The sequence below is a fragment of the Sorex fumeus genome, unplaced genomic scaffold (assembly GCF_029834395.1).
Source record: "Sorex fumeus unplaced genomic scaffold, SorFum_2.1 ptg000018l, whole genome shotgun sequence".
In the NCBI taxonomy this organism is placed as follows: Eukaryota; Metazoa; Chordata; class Mammalia; order Eulipotyphla; family Soricidae; genus Sorex; species Sorex fumeus.
The window spans coordinates 24,024,785-24,049,148 of NW_026606075.1; the positions used below are offsets into that span (position 1 = coordinate 24,024,785).

A 24,364-nucleotide genomic window follows, 5' to 3' on the forward strand; every position below is an offset into this window, starting at 1 on the left:
AATAATATATATAAGCATCTACATAGTCAAGTCTTTCTCTTAGTATAATGATTACAAGAAATGCAATTTCCACACTGTTCTTTCCTGAGCATCATACCAAAGTTATTTTCATTAAATTATGTAAATTTTAAAAGCATATTTATCCTGATCCCTTATTATAATCTGTTTTGGTGGGTTGGGTCTTTGAGGTGATGTTTGGTGCCACACACAGTGGTGTTCAGGGGCTACTCCTGGCTTTGAAACTCAGTAGTAATCCCTGGCAGTGCTCATGGGACCATCAGCATGACAGGGATCCAAACCAGGGTCAGTTGCATGCAAAATAAGACCATGTCCCTCCTGTACAATCTCTCCTTCTCCCTACTATTGTCTTAAGGAAAACGTAAATGTCATACTATCTTTCTAATGATCATTATACTCATTCACTCCCTCATGCCCTCTTAATTGTTCTTTTTTCTTTTTTGTGGGGAGAAGGGTAGGCCATACCCTAATAGTGCTCAGGGCTTATTCCTGGAATTTTTGGGGAGGACCATGCATGTATGGTGCCGGTGATTGAACAGGAGTTGGCAGCATGCAAAAAAAAGTGCCTTGGAGCTGGAGTGATAGTACAAGGAGTAGGGCACTTGCCTTGCATGCACCTGAGTCAGGTTTAATACAGAACCTCATATGAAAATGGTCCAAAAACAGAAAACAGAAACAAAAAAAAAAGAAAAGAAAAAGAAAAGCACCTTAATGTTGTGGGTCTCAGCAGCCAGCCTGAGACTTTGACCAAATCCCCTGCCCCTGAAAGCAAGAGCCGGCCCTGTTTACAGGCTTGCTCCAGCACTCCACACACATAGGCACTCTGGTTGAGGATGAGGAACCTAACAGTTACCATTTGCCGGAGCTGATACACCTGGCCCTGAGAGCGGGAATTGTAAATCATTAACTAACATCTGTACTGAGCATGATGAGGTAAATGTGATACACGTGGATTGCCCCCTGAAACGTATGTATAAAAACCCCTGTATGAGAGCTAATAAAAGGGTTGCTGATTGACCACCGGCTTTCCCCTCCTCCGCGTGGTTGTTTCTCTGAGGCGGCTGTAGTCCGCGGTTCGCAGAGGGTCAGGGTAGAAGCTTCTCCCCTACCCATTCCCTCTCCTTTAAGGACTAAGTCCATGACTCGGGGGGATTGTACTCCAGTGTGCCGGTGTCGACTGGCCAGGACCCCGACACCTTAACCTCTGTACCATCCATCTGGCACCTTTTTTTTTTCTTTTCTGGCTTTTGGGCTTCACCTTGTACAACTCAGGACTTATTTCTGGCTCTTTGTTCAAAGGTCACTCCTGGCAGGGCTCAGGTGGCAGGAATTAAACCTAGGTTGCACCTGTGCAAGGCTAGCACTCAGCCCACTCCACTATCTATTTCTCTGCACTCTCTCTTTTTAAAAATTAAATTTACCTCCTAAGGGCTGGAGCGATAGCACAGTGGTAGGGCGGTTGCCTTGCACGCAGCCAATATGGTCGACTCGAGTTCGATTCCTCCGCCCCTCTCAGAGAGCCTGGCAAGCTACCGAGAGTATCTCGCCCGCATGGCAGAGCCTGGCAAGCTACCCGTGATGTATTCGATATGCCAAACACAGTAACAACAAAGTCTCCAATGGAGATGTTACTGGGCCCGCTCGAGCAAATTGATGAACAACAGGAGGACAGTGACAGTGACCTCCTAAGATCACAGACTCTGAAACATAATTTTCTATGAATGACAGTATAGTTTTATGACTAATTTATTTATTTATTTTCTTTTTGGATCACACCCGGTGATGCTCAGGGGTTACTCCTGGATCTGCACTAAAGAATCACTCTGGGCAGTGCTTGGGGGACCATATGGGATGCCCAGGATTGAACCCAGGTTGGCTGCGTGCAAGACAAATGCCCTACCCACTGTACTATCACTGTAGTTTCTATATGACTATTTTAAAACAAAGTTACATATACAGTTGTAAGATACCTGCATTTTACTTAGTGCTAAAAGATGTTTATTCCAAATAGAATAAAAATATTAAGGCGTAATTCCTAAGGAAGGCAATAAGATAATTAAATGTTAAAAAAAATGAAGAGGACAAACTAAAAACAAATAATGACATGTTTTATCTACATTCAAACCGTATCAATAGGTATATAAAAAGTGAATTATCGGCACACCAACGGACTCAGACTTTCACACTCCACAATTACTGCCAAGCTCCCATCCAGTCTCCACCACTTGGGACAAGCCTCATCCAGAAATTTGTCCACTGAAAAATTCAGTATGTGGGCTGAAATCCCCAGGCTCACAGGAGTCAGGGATGGGCTAACTCCCCCCATCTCTCTGTACTTCCAGAAGCCCCAGCAGTCACACACATTCCTCAAAGCTGCTACCCAGTTAAAAATTTAACTCCAGCCGTATCATCTCATTTAAAATTTTGGCCTTCTTTGAGTGCAGTGACATCTCAAATTCAGATCGGATGGGATGTAATGTAGAAGGCAACCAATCTTTATTTAAAAATATTAACACGGAAGTCTTAACCATCACAACATCTTTGCATTCTCTTAGGAAAGAACTTAATGGCTCCATGATGAGATACAACAATCTTCACCAACTTTCTTCTAAGGAAACATTTTTTGATTATTCTGTTAGCAAATTATTGGTAATAAGCAATATACAATAAATTATTGTGGGCCTGTCATGAGGTCAGGCTTAGGATGTAGCTGAGAAAATTGGAGATAATGGTGGAGGGAAGTAATTTCAGTAACAAACCATTATTAATAACTTTGTAAAACACGGTGTTTATATAAAATGTAGCACTGTAGCACTGTCTTCCTATTCATTGATTTGTTCCAGCGGGCCCAGTTACGGCTCCATTGTGAGACTTGTTGTTACTGTGTTTGGCATATCAAATACGTGCCAGGTAGCTTTGTCGTGCGGGCGAGATACTCTTGGTAGCTTGCCGGGTTCTCCGAGAGGGGTGGAGGAATCGAAATTGGCTTGGCCAGGCCAGCTGCCTTGTGCAAGGCAAACGCCCTACCACTGTGCTATGACTCCGCCGGAAAAATACATGTAGTTTGGAATGAGATTGTACTCCCTCCCGCCCCCCCAAAAAAGTGAATCATCTAAAAATACCAAGTATTGAAGAGACAGATTGATCAAACAAACAGTAAACAAATAAGATAAAACTATAGGTGGACTGGACTGTCAGAAACTCATTTAAAATATAATGACACAGCGGGTAGGGTGTTTGCCTTGCACGCAGCCAACATGGCCGACCCGAGTTCGATTCCTCCGCCCCTCTCGGAGAGCCTGGCAAGCTACCCAGAGTATCTCGCCCGCATGGCAGAGCCTGGCAAGCTCCCCGTGACATATTCGATATGCCAGACACAGTAACAACATGTCTCAAATGGAGACGTTACTGGACCCGCTCGAGCAAATCCATGAACAACGGGAGGACAGTGACAGTGAGAGTGACACAGATTAAAGGAAAAGGACAAACTGTGAAAACACTTATCAAAAAATAGGTAGTGACTATACTATCCTAAGAATATGCAGATCCAGCGTGCGAAATTCCCAAGGATAGAGACACTAAAGTTTCATTAAGGAGTGATTCATCAGTGAGACATAACAATCTTAAGTATGAGTATCCCGAGTAACCGTACCCCTTTCAAATCATGGTCACGGTCCTCCCGCTGTTCATCGATTTGCTCGAGCAGGCCCAGTAACGCCTCTATCATGAGACTTGTTGTTACTGTGTTTGGCATATCAAATACGTCACAAGTAGCTTGCCAGGCTCTGCCGGGAGGGCGAGATACTCTCGGTAGCTTGCCAGGCTCTCCAAGAGGGGCGGAGGAATCGAACTCAGGTCGGCTATGTTGGCTGCGTGCAAGGCAAACGCCCTACCGCTGTGCTATCGCTCCAAACCCCTTTCAAATACACCACACCAATTGTGAGAGAATTGAAAATTAAAAAAAGACATTATTTAGTTATGAGGTAGGAGTTATTTAGGTCGGAGTCTTCCTCATGCTTTTTTTGGTAAAAGGTGAAACCAATAGACAGAAATGTCACCAGGATGTTGGAAATGATCAATACTGGTATTGAATAGGGACGAGACTGTGTTTTGGACTCCACTCTTACGCAACAATCACTAAGCCTATTGCTTTACTTAGCACTCCAAAAGGAAAAGCTCAGCTTTCTTTTAGCATTTCACACATCCTGGAGCAGCACATCTCAGAAATGCAGGGGAATGGTATTTAACTTAGCAAAAAGATCTGCACTGTACAAGCTAGTGCTCACACGAACCTAGTGCTGAGCCATTGTTAACTGTAGTCCCTCATTTCAATACCAAAATAATGTCCAGAGACAGAGACTTCACATGCCTATGAGAGTCCCATGGAGAAGGACATTCTTTCCACTGTGCTTGCGCACTCAATTTCCTGTAGCCCACTTGTATACCTCTTTGCAAAATTTTCCTTAGCCAGTCAGAAAACACTGTGCTGTCTCCCTTATGCAAAGGCTGATGAACATAAACACAGCCTGGCCCTCTCCCTAGCCACCTGAGCATTTTGTTATGCTGAGAAAAAAGAACCTTGGAACCTACAGGAATAACACCAAGTCATTGGATTAAATGTGTATAGTATATACCACCCAACAGTAATACAATATACAGTCCTGGTAAGTGTCCGTGGAACTTGTACCAAGAAAGGCTATATTCTAGGCCACAAAATACACTTTAATACATGTTGAAATTATACTAAGTATGTTCTCTGTCATTACCTCATTAAATTAAAAATAAAAGCATGAAGTAGATACTTCTAAAACAGATACTTGGAAAATAGATACTTCTAAAACTCCCTACGTGTAAGTGGGGCCTGAGCAGTTATAGGGAGGTTAAGGTGCTTGCTTTCCACACTCATGACCCATTTTGATCCCTAGCGACATATATGGTCCCCTGAGCACTGCCAGGAATAATTCCTGAGTGCAAAAGCCTGGAGTAGCCCCTGAGCATCGCTGGATATTATCCCAAACCAATTCATCCATCAATCAATCAACCAAACAATAAAAAATTTCTGGGTCAAATAGGAATTCTCAAGGAAAATGTGAAAGAACTTTGAGCTGAGGGTAAATTAATATGCAGCATATCAAAATCTGTGGGATACCACTCAATTAGTGCTAGAAGGGAAGTTTGTTACACTAAATATTGACTTGCAAAAAAAGGAAAGGTTTCAAAAATAATGTTTCCCTCCTAGAAAATAAGTAACATGAACAAACTGAACACATAGCAGATAATAAAAGCTTGTAGATATAATAGAATTTCTAAAATATGTGGAAACATCTCTTACACTAAAATAATTGCTAAAATTTCAATTATATGGATCCAGAGCAATTTTGCAGCAGGAAAGGTTACTAACTTGCATGTGACCAACCTGGGTTTGATCCCCAGCATCCCATATGGTCCCCCGCACACTGCCAGGAGTGATCCCTGAGCACAGAGCCAGGAGTAAGCCCTGAACACTGCTGGATGTTGCCCCCAAAATAAACACATCTCAATAAATTGATTAAATAACAATAATATCAACACAAATATGTGTAAGAAAAATGGTAGTGAAGTATTATAAATAATTGTAATACTGAATGAAAAAATAATAAATATTGGGGTAATGATGATGGAATTGAAGTTGAAATCTGGAAGTTGAAATAAAATTTCTCTCGTCAGTTAAGAAGTTACACTTCTATATTGCCTAAAAATATTACAGGAAGAACAGAGAGATAGTACAAGTGGGTAGGACATTTGCATCGCTATTTCATTTTATCTCTGGCATTGCATAACGGTCAACTGAGCACTGCCAGGAGTGATCCTTGAGCACAGACCCTGGAGTAAGCCCTAAGCACCACCAGGTGTGCTCTCAAAATAAAATAAACAGACAAACAAAAATTAGGGAAAAGGAATTTCACAAAGACTTCCTTCCCCTTGGCAGACTCTTCTACAGAATTATAGTAAACGTCCAAATGTGGGAGCTTAATTTATTTTGCTTTATAATCCAAGATGATTTATCTACGTCTTTGTTAATTATAACAGACAAGAAAATCTTAGAAGATCATTTAAAAATAATAACTTCAATTTCAAAACAACATGAGTGAATCTTTGTGATCTAGAAACTAGAGAATGTTTCTCATTTCTTAACTTCCTTTTTTAAACCAAGGCCTCCTTCCAGCCTTGTTTCCTTTCTGTGACCCCTTGTGCTATTGGTTGTCCTCTTGTTTTGTACCATGGCCCCTTAGAACATCTAGGAGCTCATAGGTGCCCATACAGCTCCTGATTGATCAGGAGGTTTTTTTGGTTTTGTTTTAGGGGCCATACCAGGCTGTGCTCGGACTCTGTGCTCAGGGATAATGCCTGGTGGGATTCAGGGAACCAATTGTGATGCCAAGAATTAAACTTGGGTCCTCTGTGAGCCAGGTGAGCGCCATAACTGCTGTGATATTTCTCTGGCCCCAAATGGAGTATTGTTTCAATAACAATAAATTATAATCTGTTGTCCAAAAGTACCTATTATTTTTGGTTATGAATACTATTTTTTCATTTCATTTCATTTCATCTTCCTGTTATTCGTCGATTGCCTCGAGCAGGCCCCAGTAACGTCTCTTTCATCCTAGCCCTGAGATTATATTCACGGCTCTTTAGGAGAATGAGACCCATCATTGTTACTGGTATTTGGCATATTTGGTACACCACGGGGAGTTTGCCAGACTCTGCCCTGTGGGCAGGCTACATTCGATAGCATGCAAGTTTGTCCAAAGTAGGTATGAGATGATAAGATGTCATAAAAGATGTCCTGATAAGATGTTCCGGGAAATGGATTTTATAGTCTCTGAGTCTTGGCCTTTGATGGGATTACACAGCGCCAGGGGGCCAGGTGGTGGGTGTGACCCCCGCCTACTGGAATTTCAAGGATCTGGGTGGAGGATGCTCGACTCCAATCCGAGTAGGCTGGGAGATCTCGGCCCCGGAACCCGCGTGGATTTGTCCCTCTGCCAGTACCTTCAGGTGTGCGGAGAGTGGTCTCAGCATGGTGGTGGCTGGTCCTGGAGGTCTTCGGCTGCCGGAGCCCTGGTCGGGGTGGGGAGGAAAGCTCAACCCGCTCCCCTCCAACGGGTCCCGGTGAGGAGCAGCCAGGCATGGGGGCAGACTGCTATTATATTAATATCCATAAAAGGGGAGATGGGAGATAATGTAACAAGTAGGACACTTTCTTAGCATGTGGCAGACCTGGGTCAATCCCCAAAACCTCATGTTGGACCCCTAAGCCCTGCCAGAAGTGATACCTGAGTGCAGAGGCTGGATTAAGCCCTGAGCACAGCCAAAGGTGTACCCCAAACAAACAAACAAAAATCAATAATATCCAAGTAAAAGGGATCAGAAATGTAGCTCAGCAGTATAATATGTACTTCACATATGAGAGTCTGGATATGATTCCTGATTCAAAGAAGATGTGTTGACAATTAAATATAGTCCATGCCAAAAGAAGATGTTCTTAAAAGGAATCAAATTATAGATCAGATTAAGTGAAATAGCTGTAAATATTTTTCTGGGAATTTTAAATAGAACTGTCAAAGATAGTTCATGGTAAACATGAACTGATTCTATCCATAGCATGTAATCCAAAAACTCCTTCCAGGTCTCTCTTGATTGACCCTGAATAAAAATCTTACTTCAGGTGACAAAAGAAAGATCCATTAATGTTGCTCATGCATTTCAACATAAAAATGGAATGGAATCATTGACTACAGGTAGAAATGTGCAAAACTACTCAAGATAAATATGCAGCTTAGAGGCTACACATTCACTCCACTTCTGTCTGCCAGCTTGATTTTTGAATTGGGCACTCATGGATAAAAGGTATGTGATCTGAAAAAATAGTGTGTGTCTTTTGCAACTCAGTGTCATGCAATGCCATTCCTCTGGGCAAAATTTATGTTACATGGTATTATACAATGAGCTAATGTAACATCATGCATAAAAACTGCCCATTGTGATTGCAATATGTGTCAGAACAATGAATTGTTATATCAGATACCTGTTCAACTGTAAGTAGATCCTATGTGAGTCAATGGCAAGAAGATTTTATTCCCTTGATACCTGTATAGTGTATTGTCTAAAACATGATGTAGGCTTTCATTCTATATGACCTGTCACCATTTAGCTTGCATGTTTTTACATATGAACAGAGTAAATTATGAATGCCACAGCATTAGAAAACCTGGCTTGTGGAGGCATTTTTCTCCCAAAGATCCAATAGTTGTATTTCCCACCCCCTACCCTCCCCCCAACCAACTGACACACACAAAGTGCTCAAATGGATTTTTATTTCTTAGAACCTTCTTTGCAGCCTCCTCTGCTAGTAATGTACACATCATAAATAGCTTATATGCATAAGGATTTTTTATCATATAAAATAAGACATCTGCAGGGTTGATGCCACAGCTCAATGGTCAATAGCCTCGGGATTCCAATTTTTATCTTTCTGAAAGTGTCTAAAGCCATTTGAATTGGCAACTTTGACCCCCATCTAGCGGGAGCCAGTTGTAGAAAATAAGACAAACACATAAGGAGACAGACTAACATACATGGGTTGTCCAAGCTTTAGGTCTCCTGGGTAGCCAAGAGAGGTCTTACAGGCCTGGCCTTTTTTTTGGGGGGGAGGGGTTGATTTTTTTTTATTAGTGAGACACCATGAGGTACAGTTGTAGACTTACAAACTTTCATGTTTGGGTTTCAGTTATACAATGATCAAGTACCCATCCCTCCACCAGTGCCCATTCTCCACCACCAATGAACCCAGTTGCCTCCCACCCTCCAATCCCCCTCCTCCCTGCCCCACCTCTAAGGCAGGGCATTCCTTTCTTCTCTCTCTTTCCTTAAGGGTGTTGTGGTTTGCAATAGGGGTATGGAGTGGCCATCCTGTTTGGTCTATAGTCTACTTTCAGCACATGTCTCGCACCCTGAGCGAGTGTTCCAAACACCCTTTACTTGGTGTTCCCTTCTCTATTTGAGCTGCCTTTTCCCCCAGCATGTGCTGCCGGCTTCCAAGCCAGGGAGCATACCTACTAGTGCTTATCTCAACTATTCTTGGGTGTTCATCTCCTATTTTGTTACTTTATATTTCCCAGATGAATGCAGTCTTTCTATGTCTGTCCCTCTCTTTCTGATTCATTTCACTTAGCATGATATTTTCCATGTAGAACCTCTTGTTTGCAAATTTCATGACCTCATCCTTTCTAACTGCTGCATAATATTCCATTGTGTAGATGTACCAGAGTTTCTTTAACCAGTCATCTGTTCTTGGGCACTTGGGTTTTTTCCAAATTTTGGCTATTGTGAACAGTGCAGCAATGAACATGGAAGTGCAGATGTCATTTCGACTATACTTTTTTGCCTCTCTGGGATGTATTCCCAGGAGTGGCATTGCTGGGTCAAATGGGAGCTCACGGTCATGGTCCTCCCGTTGTTCATCGATTTGCTTGAGTGGGCCCAGTAATGTCTCCATTGTGACACTTGTTACTGTGTTTGGCATATCGAATACGTCACGGGGAGCTTGCCAGGCTTTGCCATGTGGGCGAGATACTCTCGGTAGCTTGCCAGGCTCAATTTCTATTTTTTTGAGAATCATCCATACTGTTTTCCAAAAGGGCTGAACCAGTTGGCATTCCCACCAGCAGTGAAGGAGGGTCCCTTTCTCGCCACATCCACACCAACACCGGTTGCTTTTGTTCTTTTGGATGTGGGCCAGTCTCTGTGGCGTGAGATGATATCTCATTGTTGTTTTGATCTGCATCTCCCTGATGATTAATGATGTAGAGCATTTTCTCATGTGCCGTTCTGTTCATTTCATGACCCATTCTTTGATGGGGCTGGATGTTTTCTCTTGTGGAGGTCAACCAATGCTTTGTATATCCTTGATATCAACCCCTTATCAGATGGGTATTGGATGAATATCCTTTCCCATTCTGTAGATTGCCTTTGGATTTTGGTCACTGTATTTTTTGTGGTGCAGAAGCTTCTTAGTATAATATACTCCCATTTTTTTTATCTCTGTTTCCACTTGGTTCATCAGTGGAGTGTCATTTTTGAAGATACAGTTGGCCTCAATATTGTGGAGGGTTTTGCTGACCTTGTCTTCAATGTACCTTATGTATTCTGGTCTGATGTTGAGGTCTTCAATCCATTTTGATCTGACTTTTGCACATGGTGTTAAGTTGAGTTCCTAGCCCATTATTTTGCTTGTGGTTGCCCAGTTATGCCAGCACCATTTGTTAAAGGGGCCTGGCACACAGTATCACTTCCCAATCCCATGAAGCTCCCAACAGGTGAGCTGTTAATAGAGACACTAAGGACATATATTCTCTACATCTAAAACACCCTAACAGTCTTATTCTATACTTGGCTGGCACATTTTTTATAGCAGATATTTGTTATCTATTCTATACTTTCTTGGGTGCATTTTTGCAAACGCTTTGTATTTTAATACCTAAGTCTTTTTATCTAGTAGTGTATCCCCATTCTCGGGTTTTTTTTTCCTTAGGGAGATGAATTTTTACATGAAAGATTCAACAGACTCTGTGATCTTTGGCACACAGTTATGTATGTCAAAGCACCGCAACAAAAATATGCAATCCTCCCTGCAAGCATTGCAACTAAAATCTGTGAGTACTAGGGCTGGGATGGGGAGGTTCTGGGAGCACCAGAGTAACTTCAGGTGAGAACTAAACAAATAGTGGCAGGAGTACCGCAACCAAAGCCATAGCTAACCATGCATGACCCCAGTCATTACACTAACAAGGGAAGGGTATGTGTATAAGATGAATCTATAAAATACATTATAGGCCAAAAAGACAACACCAGTGGTTAAGGGGCCTGCCTTGTATGTGCTCTACTTCAGTTCAAATCTAAGCGCTCTTTGGGTAAGACCAGACCCCCATTGGGTATGGCCCTCAGCTCCCCTTTCCCCCTATAATAATAAAGTGAAAATAAATAAATTTTATATAAATATATAAAACAGAAGGAATGAAATTAAGTTTGGGTAATTTCAAAGCATCCAGGCAGCACTGAACAGGCAAGGATCAGACAGGACAGATCATCTCCCCCAGTTTTGACATGGAACTTAAACTAAGTGTCTTGTCCTGGATAAATGAGAGACTGGTCCAGAACTTGGCATCAAAGGACAGAACAAGTTAGTCAAGTACAGGATGACTGCCTTTGATGGAGGATAACCAACGCTAGCCAAAGACAATTAGGAACAAAGAACTCCTATACAAGGACACTAGTATTATTTGTTTGTTTTCTGGCCACACCTGAGAGTCCTCAGGGCTTACTCCTGACTCTGCACTCAGGGATCATTCCTAGAGGGTTCAGGGGACCAGATGTCATGTCAGGGATCAAACCATTTTGGTGGCATGCAAGACTTGGCTAAGTACTATCACTCTGGTGCCAAGGACTATAGTTTTCTCTTACTCAAAAGCATGAAGATTAGTACAAATTCCTCATTTGGGACTCCAGTTAGGTTTGTACATAAAATGAGTGGTGCCTCAGGAGACCAGCCTGGAAAGAATTCATTGTTCATTTATTCTGAAGCCCACCTTTTAAACTCCTGGTCTTTTTCTCTTTTTTTAAAAGAAAAACAGAGGCTAGAGTGATAGCACAGTGGGTTTGCCTTGCACACAGTCGACCTGGGTTCAGTTCCCAGCATCCCATATGGTCCCCCGAGCACCATCAGGAGTGATTTCTGAGTGCAGAGCCAGGAGTAACCCCTTTGCTTCACCGGGTGTGACCCAAAAAAGGCAAAATAAATAAATAAATAACAGAACAAGGGGCTGGAGCGATAGTACATCAGGTAGGGTGTTTGCCTTGCATGTGGCTGACCCATGTTCGATCCTCAGCATCCCATATGGTGCCCCAAGCACTGCCAGGAGTAATTCCTGAGTGCAGTGCCAGGAGTAACCCCTGAGAACCAGTGAATGTGACCTCAAAAAGCAAAAAAAAAAAGAGGAAAAAAAGGAAAAACAAAACCCCTTTTTGTACCCACGAAGACAAGATGGTTGCTGTGAGGGTGAGTTCACTATCTTCCAACCTGCCAACAAAATTCTTTCTCATCTGTCACTGTGTCTCTCATCTCTCACCATGTCAGCCCTCCAGCCAGAGTGGAACTCACACTTCATGGTCATAATACCAAGAAACAAGAGAACAAATGATTCTCTCCATGTGCTCTTTGGCAGATCCAAAAGTGACTGTTAGAGCTTGCTGCAGATATGCCTGATTTTATGCAACAGACATTTAAAAAACTATATAAACTAAAGGCCCATGGGATGATATAGTGAGTTGAGGTGCTTAACCTGGCATTGCTCTCTTATATTTGATGTCTAGCACCAATAGGAGTGATCCCTGAGCAGAATCAGGAGTCAGTCCCACTGTGTGTCATCATTGAGCTTTGATCTCCTATGTGCTCTGTTATGCAGGTAGGTGGTAGATAGGAAAGGGGCCCCATGGCAATGGAATTCCTTGGGAATCAATAAAACCAATAGCTCCAAGGCAGCAAAAAGCCCACCCTATGAGCCTGATAAGACTATCACCTCACACCAACAGACTGAGAGAAGCCTGGAAACCCCTCCTAGAGAGAAGCCCTAGCAGAAACAAAGGTCAAGGAAAGGCATTCCAAAGACCATCAACAACTCTCAACTCGACCCCCTTGGCGAACACCCTACCGTTGGACTCTTTTCCAGCTAGAAAGCCCCACCTGGGGCAGCTTGGGAAAAAACCCTATAAAAAACTTGAACAAAGGAAGGACGTATACTCTTCTCCAGCCCATGTGCTGCTAGTACCCATGTGGCCAAGCACATATGGTGCCCAAGCACATGTGTTGCCTGTGTCTCCCCTCTTGAGATGTATACTGGGGCTCTCTCTGCCTTTGGAGAAGCTTTCTCTCTTGAGTGCATTTCTCTCTCTCTCTCTCTCTCTCTCTCTCTTTCTCTTCATCCTCCCTGTTCCTCAGAAAGCCTCCAAATAAAATCTGTTACTTTATTGCTCTTCTACTCCTGACATTCTTTTCTGCGAGAAAGATAAGGACCCAGAAGCCTGGGTAAGGCCTAGGACTAGTTTTCCTTTCCTGCAAAGAGCAATTCCTCAATCCAGCCTGGGTCCATGGCTTCCTGAGAAATCAGGTGGTGAGGGTTAACTCCTGTGCAGAGAAGGACAAGTGGAAGTCAGGTGTGGCTTTACCGCTACACCAGATAGCTACCTAGTGGGATTGGTGAGATTTGTGATTTGAGCAGTGAAGGGGCTCATTGCAGACTTCATCAGCCTTCCCAGCCCAGGTGGTAGAGGTGGACCTCTGTGCAGTTCTCCTCTCCTCTTCACACAAGTCACCTGGGGGTGGGGCCACTGATTTCACTCTGTAAAATGGAATTTAGTACTTGCATTTTGTGCACAAGGAGACTGATTCATGAGAGACATTAAGTACCTCTAGCTTGGTAAGGATTGGAATCTGAATGCCAGAAGATTTGTTGTAGGTGATTTGGGTGGTTCTCCAAATTAACGTAGCCTCCTGGGGTTCTCCAGATGAAGTTGATGGGAGAAGTTGGGTGGAAAGGAGGTGGTACTATATAGAAAGTTTTGACTGTCCTAGGTAGATGGATGGAGGTCTGTTAATGAGGTTTTGGGAAGTAATAAAATTTAAGAAGAAATTGCCTGGTCTTGAAGTAGCCCAGAGGCATGGAGAACAATCCCTTTGAGGCGAAAATCCTGAGCTCTTTAGAGATGGAGAAACTGAATAGACTGACAATGCATGGATTTTCTGAAAGTTTAGGAGGATTTGTTTGCAAACCATTTTTCTATATGGTTTGTTTGTTTTGGGGTCACACTAGAGGTGCTCCAGGCTTATCACTGGTTCCTGCACTCAGGGGTCGCTCCTGGTGGTTCTTGGGCTGGGGATCTCACGGGGTGTCCCGGGAGATTGAACTGGAGTCCAACACTCGCAAGGCAGGCGTCCAGACCGGTTTATAATAATAAGTTTATTAAACTTTCGTTTTGAAAGCAGATAACGAACCCGCAAAGGTCTTGAACACAATGTTCAAATCACTTCGTGAACTAAAAGGAGTCAACTTCGCAAAGCAATTTGAGGACAGACTGTCCTATCTTGGAAGATACTGGTTTGCCCCCGACCGACCAGCTGAGGCATCCATGAAAAGTGTAACTTGTAGCCAAACTTAAAAAAAAAAAAAAAGCACTGTTCAAGTACTAGAAGAAGAGCGGCCGAAGAATTAGATGAGGGCGGATGAAAAGGGGACCCTGGAGTCCTGGGAAAGAGCAGCGTGGCCCGGCTCGCTCGGCCCCGCCCTCAGAGGCGTGGCCAGCGCGCCGGGGGCGGGGCCCGGGGGCGGGGCCGTGCGCCTGCGCACAGAGCCCCGGCGCCGCGCCCGAACCAACTGCCTAGGCCGCTCCGCGCCTCTCCGGTCGGCTTCTCCGCTCTCCGCCCCGCCTTCCCGCGGCGCTCCCGGAACCATGACCGATCCCCGCGTGAGGCAGATCAAGATCAAGACCGGCGTGGTGAAGCGGTAAGCCGCCGGCGTTGGCGCAGCCCCCCCCCGCGCGCGCGCGCCCGCCCCTCGCCTCCGTCGCCTCACGGGGAGGCCGGGCGGAGAGCGCAGGCCCGAGGCGGCCTCGCCACTCCCAGGCCCGGCTCCGGGGTCCCCGGGAGGCTCAGGGGCAGCGGGCGCCGGGGCCGCGGGTTGGGCGCGAGCGGCGCGGGCCGGCTCAGACCTGCCCTGGGCTGGCGGCGCGGGGCCCTGGGGAAGTTTCCGCGGGGGTGCGGCCCGGGGCCGCCCCCTCCCCCCACTGCCCCGCGAGTCCAGCGTGGCTCCTGGAACCCGGGGGGGGCTTTCAGGACCGGGCCGTGAACTTCTGCTCCCACGCTCGTCAAACTTCGGCGGCCCAGCCACCGCGCGGGGCGGCTGACGCTTCTTTTATTATTATTATTATTATTATTTTAAATTCATTGATTGTTTTGGATGCCGGCCGCGCCCCACCGGCTGCTCATCCACTCCTCCTGCAGTTTGAACTGGCACCTGGCATCAGACCCGGACTTCCGGCCGACGCTTGGGGTTGGCGTGGGGAGGTGGGGTGGGGTGGGGGTTGCCCCAGGTTTTCTTGGTCAACTCCAGAGAGTGCCGCCGGCTTCGTTTCGCATGTTGTGGCACGTGCAGCCCGAGGAAGGAGCGGGCTGTTGGGCAGTAAGCCTGGGCCTCGCCAGTTGGCACCTCCCTGGCTGCCCACTCTTGGCCTGCCTTTATTGGGTAGCCCCCAGCAGACAGAAGGGCAGGGCGAAGGAAGGGGGAGAATCAACGCAACTTTTTTTTTTTTTATGAGGGTGCACCCTGAGTCAGAGGACTCCCGGCCTGGCCCAGAGCTTTGCCCAAAAGAGTGATGGTGGAGGCAGCAGGGAAACAGCACAGCACGCGGAACAGTTCCCCAAGCGGGCCTGTTTGGCTCCAGATCTGCCGTTCATGGTCTGGGATCCGCTGCTGCTTCCGGTTATTTCTTGTCGGATGGAGTAACACCTTTCCCCCCGCCCCACTCACACAGATGTGCAGTTGTTGTAGGAAATGCCAGCTTCATGTACCTTGTGCACTGCGTGGCAAGTAGTGTGTGTGTGGCATTATACAGCTCCACTTTAAGCTTATACCGCAGACAGTAGGGTATAACCATAAAGTCGCACTGTCCTCCCGTTGTTCATCAGTCTGCTCGAGCGGGCCCAGTAACGTCTCCATCGTGAGATTGTTGTTACTGTGTTTGGCGTATAGAATATGTCATGGGTAGCTTGTCATGCCTTGGCGTGAATGGGAGAAACTCTCGGTAGCTTTGGGGGCTTTGCGAGAAGGGCAGAGGAATCGAACCCGGCTGGGCTGGGCTGGCTGTGTGCAAGGCAAACGCCCTACCGCTGTGTTATCGCTCAGCCGGCTGGAGTGTGTGGCTTGTAAATGTAAGTTAGTATTTCTTGTATCTCCATTTTACAGGTGAAAAGCCGAGGTTTAATGATTCAAGGTAGCAAAACCAAATTTACCTGAGGTCACTGCTAGCTAATGGCAGAGCACTGTAGCACTGTCCTCCCCTTGTTCATTGATTTGCTTGAGCAGGCACCAGCAACGTCTCCATTGTGAGACTTGTTTGCAGAGCAGAAGAAAAAAATCGGGGTGTCTCAGCTGACTTTTTATTTTAAGCCACCATGCTTTAAAATTTTTTTTAAATGTTTAAGACACTCTCTCTCTCTCTCTCTCTCTCTCACACACACACACACACACACAATGGAATACTACTCAGCTAAGTGGAAAGGTGAAATGTTGTGGTTTGCTGCAACTTGGATCGAATTGGAGAAAGTCATGCCGATTAAAGTGAGTCAGAAGGAAAAAGATAAGCACTAGACCAGTGATCTCACTCATTTGGGGAAACAAAACAAGGGATTAAAGAGTATTCCCAATGGAAACAACCCTGAGTTATCATCTGTGGAATTGTGATGGTGTGTGCTGGGGGTGTGGGGGGGTGGATACAGGCGCTTTGGTTAATTGTGGTGGAAGGATGTAGGCACCCTGGTGGGTATGGTGAGTAGCACTACACATACGAAATAATATTGGTGCTATTTAAAGACTAAGATGTGTTAGTAGGAGGGGAGTGGTGTGTTATACTGAAAATGTAAGTGATTGCTCATTCATCAGAGCACTGTTTTCAGTTTTATTAGACTTTCATTGTCATTTAGTGAGCTCTTTGGCATAAGCACCAAACAGGGCTTTCTTTAGATCAAGAGTCAAGAGAAATGACTTCCACTGGTAGGTATTTGAATTTTTGCGACATCCTTTTCATGGACAGGTCAAGTGCCTACCCTCTATACTATCTCTTACCCCCACCCCTCCCATTTTTGTTTTGTTTCATTTTGGTTTTGGGCAACACTTGTGATGCTCAGGACCTATACCTGACTCTGCGCTCATGAAACACTCCTGGTGGGCTTGCAGGACCCTTTTGGGGTTCTGGGATTGCACCCCAGTCAGCCACCCTACCTGTTGTACTCTCTTGCCCCTTCATATTTTTTTTTTGCAAATGACTTTTCTGTTGGTATTTTGGTATAGAACCTCCTTAACGCATACTTAAGAGGGGGGGTGTTTATTCTTTTTTTTTTTCTTAAATTTTTATTAGTCAGGGGCTGGAGTGATAGCACAGCAGGTAGGGCATTTGCCTTGCACGTGGCCGACCCGGGTTCAATTCCCAACATCCCATATGGTCCCCTGAGCACCACCAGGAGTAATTCCTGAGTGCAAAGCCAGGAGTAACCTCTGAGCATCGCCAGGAGTGACCCAAAAAGAAAAAAAAATAGTGAAACACCATGATGTACAGTTGTAGACTTACAAATTTTTGTGCTTGGGTTTCAGTTGTACAATGATCGAATACCCATCCCTCCACCAGTGCCCATTCTCCACCACCACTGATCCCAGTATCCCTCCCACCCCCATCCTACCTCTGTGGCAGAGCATTCCCTTTTGTTCTCTCTCTCTTACTGGGTGTTGTGGTTTGCAAAAAAGGCAATGGGTGACAATCATGTTTAGTCTATAGTCTACTTTCAGCATGCTTCTCCCATCCTGGGAGGATCCTCCCAACACCTTTATTTGGTGTTCCCTTCTCTATCTGAGCTCCCTTTTCCCCTAGCATGTGTGGTTGGCCTCCAAGCCATGGAGTAAAATTCCTGGTACTAATCTCGTCCATTCTTGGGTGTTATTCTCCTATTTTGTTACTTTATGTTCCCCAGATGAATGCAATCATTCTATGTCTATCCCTTCTTTTCTGAGTCATTTCGCTTAACATGATACTTTCCATGCAGTACCACTTGTATGTAAATTTCGTGACTTGGTCTTTTCTAACAACTACATAGTACTCCACTGTGTAAATGTACCGAAGTTTCTTTAACCAGTCATCTGTTCTCGGGCACTCAGATTTTTTCCAGATTCTGGCTATTGTAAAGAGTGCTGCAATGAACAGACAATTGCAGATGTCACTTTGACTATACTTTTTTGCCTCTCTGGGATATATTCCCAGGAGTGGTATTGCTGGATCAAATGGGAGCTCAATTTCTAATTTTTTGAGAATCGTCCATACTGTTTTCCAAAAGGGCTGAACCAGTCGGCATTCCCACCAGCAGTGAAGGAGTGTCCCTTTCTCGCCACATCCGCGCCAGCACCGGTTGCTTTTGTTCTTTTGGATGTTGGCCAGTCTCTGTGGTGTGAGATGATATCTCATTGTTGTTTTGATCTGCATCTCCCTGATGATTAATGATGTAGAGCATTTTCTCATGTGCCTTTTAGCCATTCGGATTTCTTCTTTGAGAAAATTTCTGTTCATTTCGTCGCCCCATTTTTTGATGGGGTTGGTTGTTTTCTTCTTGTGGAGTTCAACCAGTATTTTGTATATCCTTGATTATCAACCCCTTGTCGGATGTGTATTCAGAGAATATCCTTTCCCATTCTGTGGACTGTCTTTGTATTTTGGTCACTGTTTCTTTTGAGATGCAGAAGCTTCTTAGTTTAAGATAGTCCCATTTGTCTATCTCTATTTTCACTTGCTTGGCCAATGGCGTGACATCTTTGAAGATACCATTAACTTCAATGTCATGGAGGGTTTTGCCAACTTTGTCTTCAATGTACCTTATGGATTCCGGTCTGATGTTGAGGTCTTTAATCCATTTTGATCTTGGGGGTGTTTATTCTTAATTAAATTTTTTAAAATTTTATGTTTCAAAGAGTTGTTCGCAGTAATTGATTACATTCAGTATTTCAACACGAATCCCACTACTATTACACTTTCCCATCACCATTTTTTTTTTGAGTTTTATCACCACAACCCAAGCCAGTTGCAAAGGCAGATGCTAATTTATTTTGTATTGCTTGTTATGAATAACTGACTAAAAATGATCCAAAAAGGTTTCCTTAGAGGAAAGTGTATGAAACTTGTATCGCATCTTGAAGCCATTAAGCCCCTGAATTAGAGATCATTAACGTGTTAATCTTGTGTGCTTACATATATGTATATATGTACATATACATATGTGCGTATATATATTTTTAATCAAGATTGGTTGTCTTCTACCTTGCACCCATCAAATGTTGTGTGCTACTCTTCGTATATCAGTAGCATCATTGTATGAAATGTTGCGCGCGGCCTCTTTTGCAGCTGCATGCATGCTCCTGGAATTCTAAAATTTTTTCATAGGTTCCTAGAACTGGAGTTAATTTTTTTTTAAACTGTGTAATGATTTGGGGGTCCAAAGGCATCTCTGTAGCATGCTGCTCCCTTCCAAGATTCATTTGTGAGTCTGGATCATGGCCATTAATGTGCTTTAATGGTGACCAGAAGCATTTCATGGCCATAACTGCCAGGAAAGTGGAAGGACAGGGAGATGGGTGGAGGGACCCATTACTGACTCCAGAGGCCTGGAGATTTCATTTGCAAGTCTGGAAAATCTCATGCGTGGGGGGCTCGGGGTAAACCTGTGAGGGTCAGCTGTGAGCATGGAGACGATTGGGTTCTGGAGGTTCGCACTGTGGGGATTCTTTGGGGGCAGGTGGAGGGACAGACCTGCTCTGCTGAGAGAGCTTTTTAAACTGAAAATTTTAATTGTTCATTACTCATGTTGCCTCAGTAGATGATTATCAAAATTCATAAATATCTTGTGTTGTTTTATTTTTAAGGTGGGGGACCCACACCCAGTGTTGTTTATAGCTTACTCCTGGCTCTGTAATCACTCCTAGTGATGCTCAAAGGACCCTGTATGGTGCTGGGGATTGAACTTGGGTCAGCTGCCATATCAGACCTTATGGATTATGTGGGATACTGGATATCGACCTCTGGTCAGCATTTGTAAGGCAGACACCCTATCTACTGTACTATCTCCTGTCCCTGGGGAGTCACTGCCAGAGAACAAGTCTCTCATCCTTTTTGTAGCTCTGAGCACAGCAAATGTAGCCCCCTTCCAAAATAAACCAAATCTCCAATAAACCCTGGTTTTTGTTCTTAGCACTTGGGGTGGGGGTGATTAAATATTTATATTCCATGGCCTTATTTCACTTCAGAAGTAACAACTTTTATTTGGAAGAGATTTTTTATTATTGAATCACCGTGAGGTACACTTACAAATCTTTCATGATTGAGTCTCTGTCATACAATGATCCAACACCAAACCCTCCACCGGTGTACATTTGCAAGAGATTTTAAGTCATTCCTGCCCTCCCTTATTTTTTTCTCTAGGTATTGAGAACCAGTTTGGATAAGCCATATGAGGAATAATGTTTCTTTTCTTCTTTATTTTGCCACACCTAACAGTGTTCCGGGCTTACGCCTGTCTCTGCACAAAGGGATTACTCCTAGTGGGATACAATATAGAGTGCTGAGGATTGAACCTTGGTCGGCCATGTGCAAGACAAGTGCCTTACCCACTGTATTATTTCTCCGACCACCCCCATTTTTTTTTATGCAGGTCTGAACCAGGAGTGATGACCCCCAATTCCCCCACAGAGCTACTCCACCCCCCAACACTAGGGTTGTATAACCTCTAAATTCACTTTCAGGGCCGCAGGTAAGCCTCCCCAGAGGAGATGTCTTTCCGGTCAGTACCTGTATTTAAGCTGCTACTATAAGAAGTAACAGCTCTTGGGTTTAGATGCTTGGACGATGATTTTCTTTAATTTTTGTACTTTAGATTATTCATTATGACTACACATTTTATGGGTTTTGATGTACAAAGTTTACTGTACCTTCACTAGGGGAGTGTGATTTTTAAGAGTTTAGTATCTTGGACTGGAGAGATAGTACAGCAGGTATTTTCTGAGTTGAATCCCTGGAACCCCATTTAGTCTGTCTGTTCCCCCCCCCCCCCAAGCCCTGCCTGGAGTGATCCCTTAGCACCACAGAGTGTGATTCCAAAACAGAAGCATAGAAAAAAAAACATAGAGTTTATCAGATCCACTGGAAACTTTCTGTCATCTAAAAGTTGCCTGTGATTTATTTAATTGGTTAAAAGTTTCCTATATTTTAGGAAGAAATCTTTTTCAGGGGGTAAGAGGCATTTGATTCCTGGCCCCCTTGGTACTTAGGACTATACCTGGCTTTGTGCTTAGGAGTGACTCCTGGTAGCATTGGAGAAACCCATTGAACTCGGGTTAGTTGAATGTAAGGCAAGTGCCTTAACTTCTTTAGTATTTCACTGGTCCCTGACAGGCAGTATTAGAATGTTGCAGGAGTGTGGGTATAGGCAATGATGGGTGGTGGGATTTGGCATCAGAGAAAATACTATTGGATGATAAGCATTTTAGCATGATGACAAAATGGTTTAGGCAGTCTAGTGGAAGATGCTCAGTAAAGTAGCATCAAGTTTTTAGGGACGCTCCCCACAAAAAAATTAGGAAGAAGGCGCATAGGCCATAGTTCTAGAGAAATTTTATTACTTCCTATGTAGGGCCAAGGATGTGGTTTCTGGTTATGAATTTCAAATGGGAAGTTAGATACTTCGAACACGATCACGATCATCCTGTTGTTCGTCGATTGCCTCGAGCAGGCCCCAGTAACATCTCCTTCATCTTAACCCTGAGATTTTAAAGTGCCATGTTCAAGGCTCTTTCAGGTTTAGGAGAATGAGACCCATCATTGCTACTGGTATTTGGCATATTGGGTACACCATGGGGAGTTTGCCAGACTCTGCCATGTGGGCAGGTTACATTCGGTAGCCTGCCAGGTTGTCCAAAGTAGGAATGAGATAATAAGATGTCGCAAATGCGGCCGCGCTTCTGGGAGCTGGGTTTTATAGTCTCTGGGTCTTGGCCGTTGATGGGATTACACGGTGCCAGGGGGTCAGTTGGTGGGTGTGACCCCTGCCTACTGGAAGATGGAGGATCTGGGTGGAGAATGCTCAGCCCGATCCGAGCAGGCTTGGAGATCTCAGCCCCGGGATCCGCATGCCTTTGTTCCTCTGCCAGTACCTTCATGTGTGTGGAGAGTGGTCTCAGCATGGTTGTGGCTGGTTCTGGAGGTCTTCGGCTGCCGGAGCTTTGCTCGTGGCGGGGAGGGAAACTCAACCCACCCCCCTTCAAGGGACCTCGGCGAGGATAGCCAGGCATGAGGGCAGGAGACTGAACACTTAAGAGCACAAAATAATCCCCTTACTAGTGGTGCTTTGTAAGAGTTTTATAGCAATGAAACGGACATGGTGGTAGTAAGCCTCTGACTCCTAGGACTCCTTAAATACTCCCTACTTGGAAACAGAAGTAATTTTTTTTTTTTTTTTTTTTTTGCTTTTTGGGTTACACCCGTGATGCACAGGAGTTACTCCTGGCTCATCTCATGCACTCAGGAATTACTCCTGGCAGTGCTCCAGGGACCATATGGGATGCTCATATGGGATGCTGGGAATCGAACCCTGGTCGGCTGCGTACAAGGCAAACACCCTACCTGCTGTGCTATTGCTCCAGCCCCAGAAGTGAAAATTTTTGAGGGTTAATTCTGACAGAAACTAGAGATTAGTGTGGGGGTGGGAATGAGGTGGGGTGTGTGTGTGTGTGTGTGTGTGTACGCGCATGTGTGCATGCGTGTAGGTGGATTATAAAACCAAAGTTCTAGGAGCAGCAGCCTTTTTTTCATATGTCATTCACTGGTAGGATTTAGGTTTGGCAGGCTTTAGATTTGGGTCAGAGCTAATCTGGCATCCTTAACAGGGAGTTAAATATTACTGTTTCTTTTTTCTCCATTCAGAACTGTTTTCTGTGTCCTGCTGTCATCAGCTGTCCCAGTTTTTCTAGGACTAAGTTTTCCTGGAATGTGGAACCTTTAATGCTCATACTGGAAAAAGTCCCAGCTACCTTCTGTTACCAGCTCAGTTTTGTGCCTTGAGTTATTTTTGTTTTGGGTTCACACCTGGCTCATAGTCTGCCCTCAGAGATCACTCCTGGCAGGGCTCTGGGACCATATAGGTTGCTGAGGATTGAACCTGAGTTGACCTGTGTGCAACACAAGCTCTTTACCTGCTCTACTGTGGTTCTGGCTCCATGTTTTTGGAGGCTCTTGGTAGATGGTACAGTATGAATTGAATGTTGTATTCATTTAAAGTAAGTAAAGCTTAGCTACTTTATAAAAAAATCCTTGTCAGAGTATTTTTTCCTGTTCTTAATAAATTATGTTAATTTTCATTTTAAGATAGTAGGAAATACAAGATTGCAGTTTTTAATACTGATGTTTTCAGTCTAAATCTCATGTCCATCATATGTTTCCAAGTAAGATTTGTGTTTCCAACTGTTATTTGTACTAGGTTTATGTAGTAAGTACATGAAATTTCTCTGCAGAAGCAAAATATTTTCCTGTATTTATTCTGAAAGGTTATTTAGCCATTTTACATCCAACTTATTTTCAGTAAAGCCTGCTAAACTTGCTCACTGGTGAGTGAATCGATTAAAAATACTTTCTTAAATACATCTTTTTATATCTATTTTAGATTGATAATGGCTTAAAGTCCAGTGTGAACAAAGAATGTTCGGGCGTTGAAAATAGCACTGACATTGGCCCATAGTTTTCTTCTGATTAAATGAAAGTGACATCAGTAGATTAGAATGAGACTAGGACAATTCACACTGCAATTGTGTTAGTTTAACTTTAACAATCTTTTAACACTCTTGTTTAAATGTAGCTGACATACCATAATTACAAATCTACAAGCCTTGATTATAGAATTTTACATCATGAATCTGTGGGGAAATTGTATTGATTTTTTTTTTTTAATAAAGCAAGCACCTTTCTCAAACTTTGACATCTTTCAAAATTTGTTTATATCTATGTCTCTGTGCAGTTGTGTATATGTGTGGATATGTACCTACATGCCTGAATACAGCAGGCATAAAAACATAAAAGATAAATAAAAATCTTATGTTACATGGTATATTCATGTTACAATAACATATAATGAACATATAGTACTAGTATAAGAGTTAAATACGAATGTCATGCCTGTATAGACATGAAATAGTTTTTTCAATACTTCCCATATTTCAAATAATAGTGTAAAAGATATACAATGGACATTTTCTAGAACCTTGCTTCTTAAACTGGGTTACAACCCTGTGTGGGATTGCAGAACACAACATGGAGATCATGAAAACTTTGGCAATAACAAGAGATTTCTAAACACAGAAAACCTTCAAATTAATACACTTAGATGTCCATGAATCATGTATTCAAGCAGTGCTTGCCTGCATTGCATTTCTTGGACAAAAATAGGTTACAGATG

The 24,364-nt window shown here is 43.9% G+C and overlaps 1 protein-coding gene and 1 non-coding gene across 2 annotated transcripts in view; one reads left to right on the forward strand and one right to left on the reverse strand.

Annotated features, from left to right (window-relative positions):
• Positions 1-14,443: 14,443 nt before the first annotated feature.
• The window catches only part of TBCA (tubulin folding cofactor A), a 70,403-nt gene continuing 60,482 nt past the window's right edge, over positions 14,444-24,364 (forward strand). Inside the window, exon 1 of the mRNA XM_056112603.1 lies at positions 14,444-14,615. Coding sequence (XP_055968578.1) covers positions 14,563-14,615 — 53 coding nt within the window. The 5' untranslated portion in view covers positions 14,444-14,562. The remainder of the gene's footprint in view (positions 14,616-24,364) is intronic.
• Positions 20,635-20,762, reverse strand: LOC130021864 (small nucleolar RNA SNORA68). Its single transcript, XR_008792213.1, has one exon. It is a non-coding gene; the product is annotated as a small nucleolar RNA SNORA68 (small nucleolar RNA).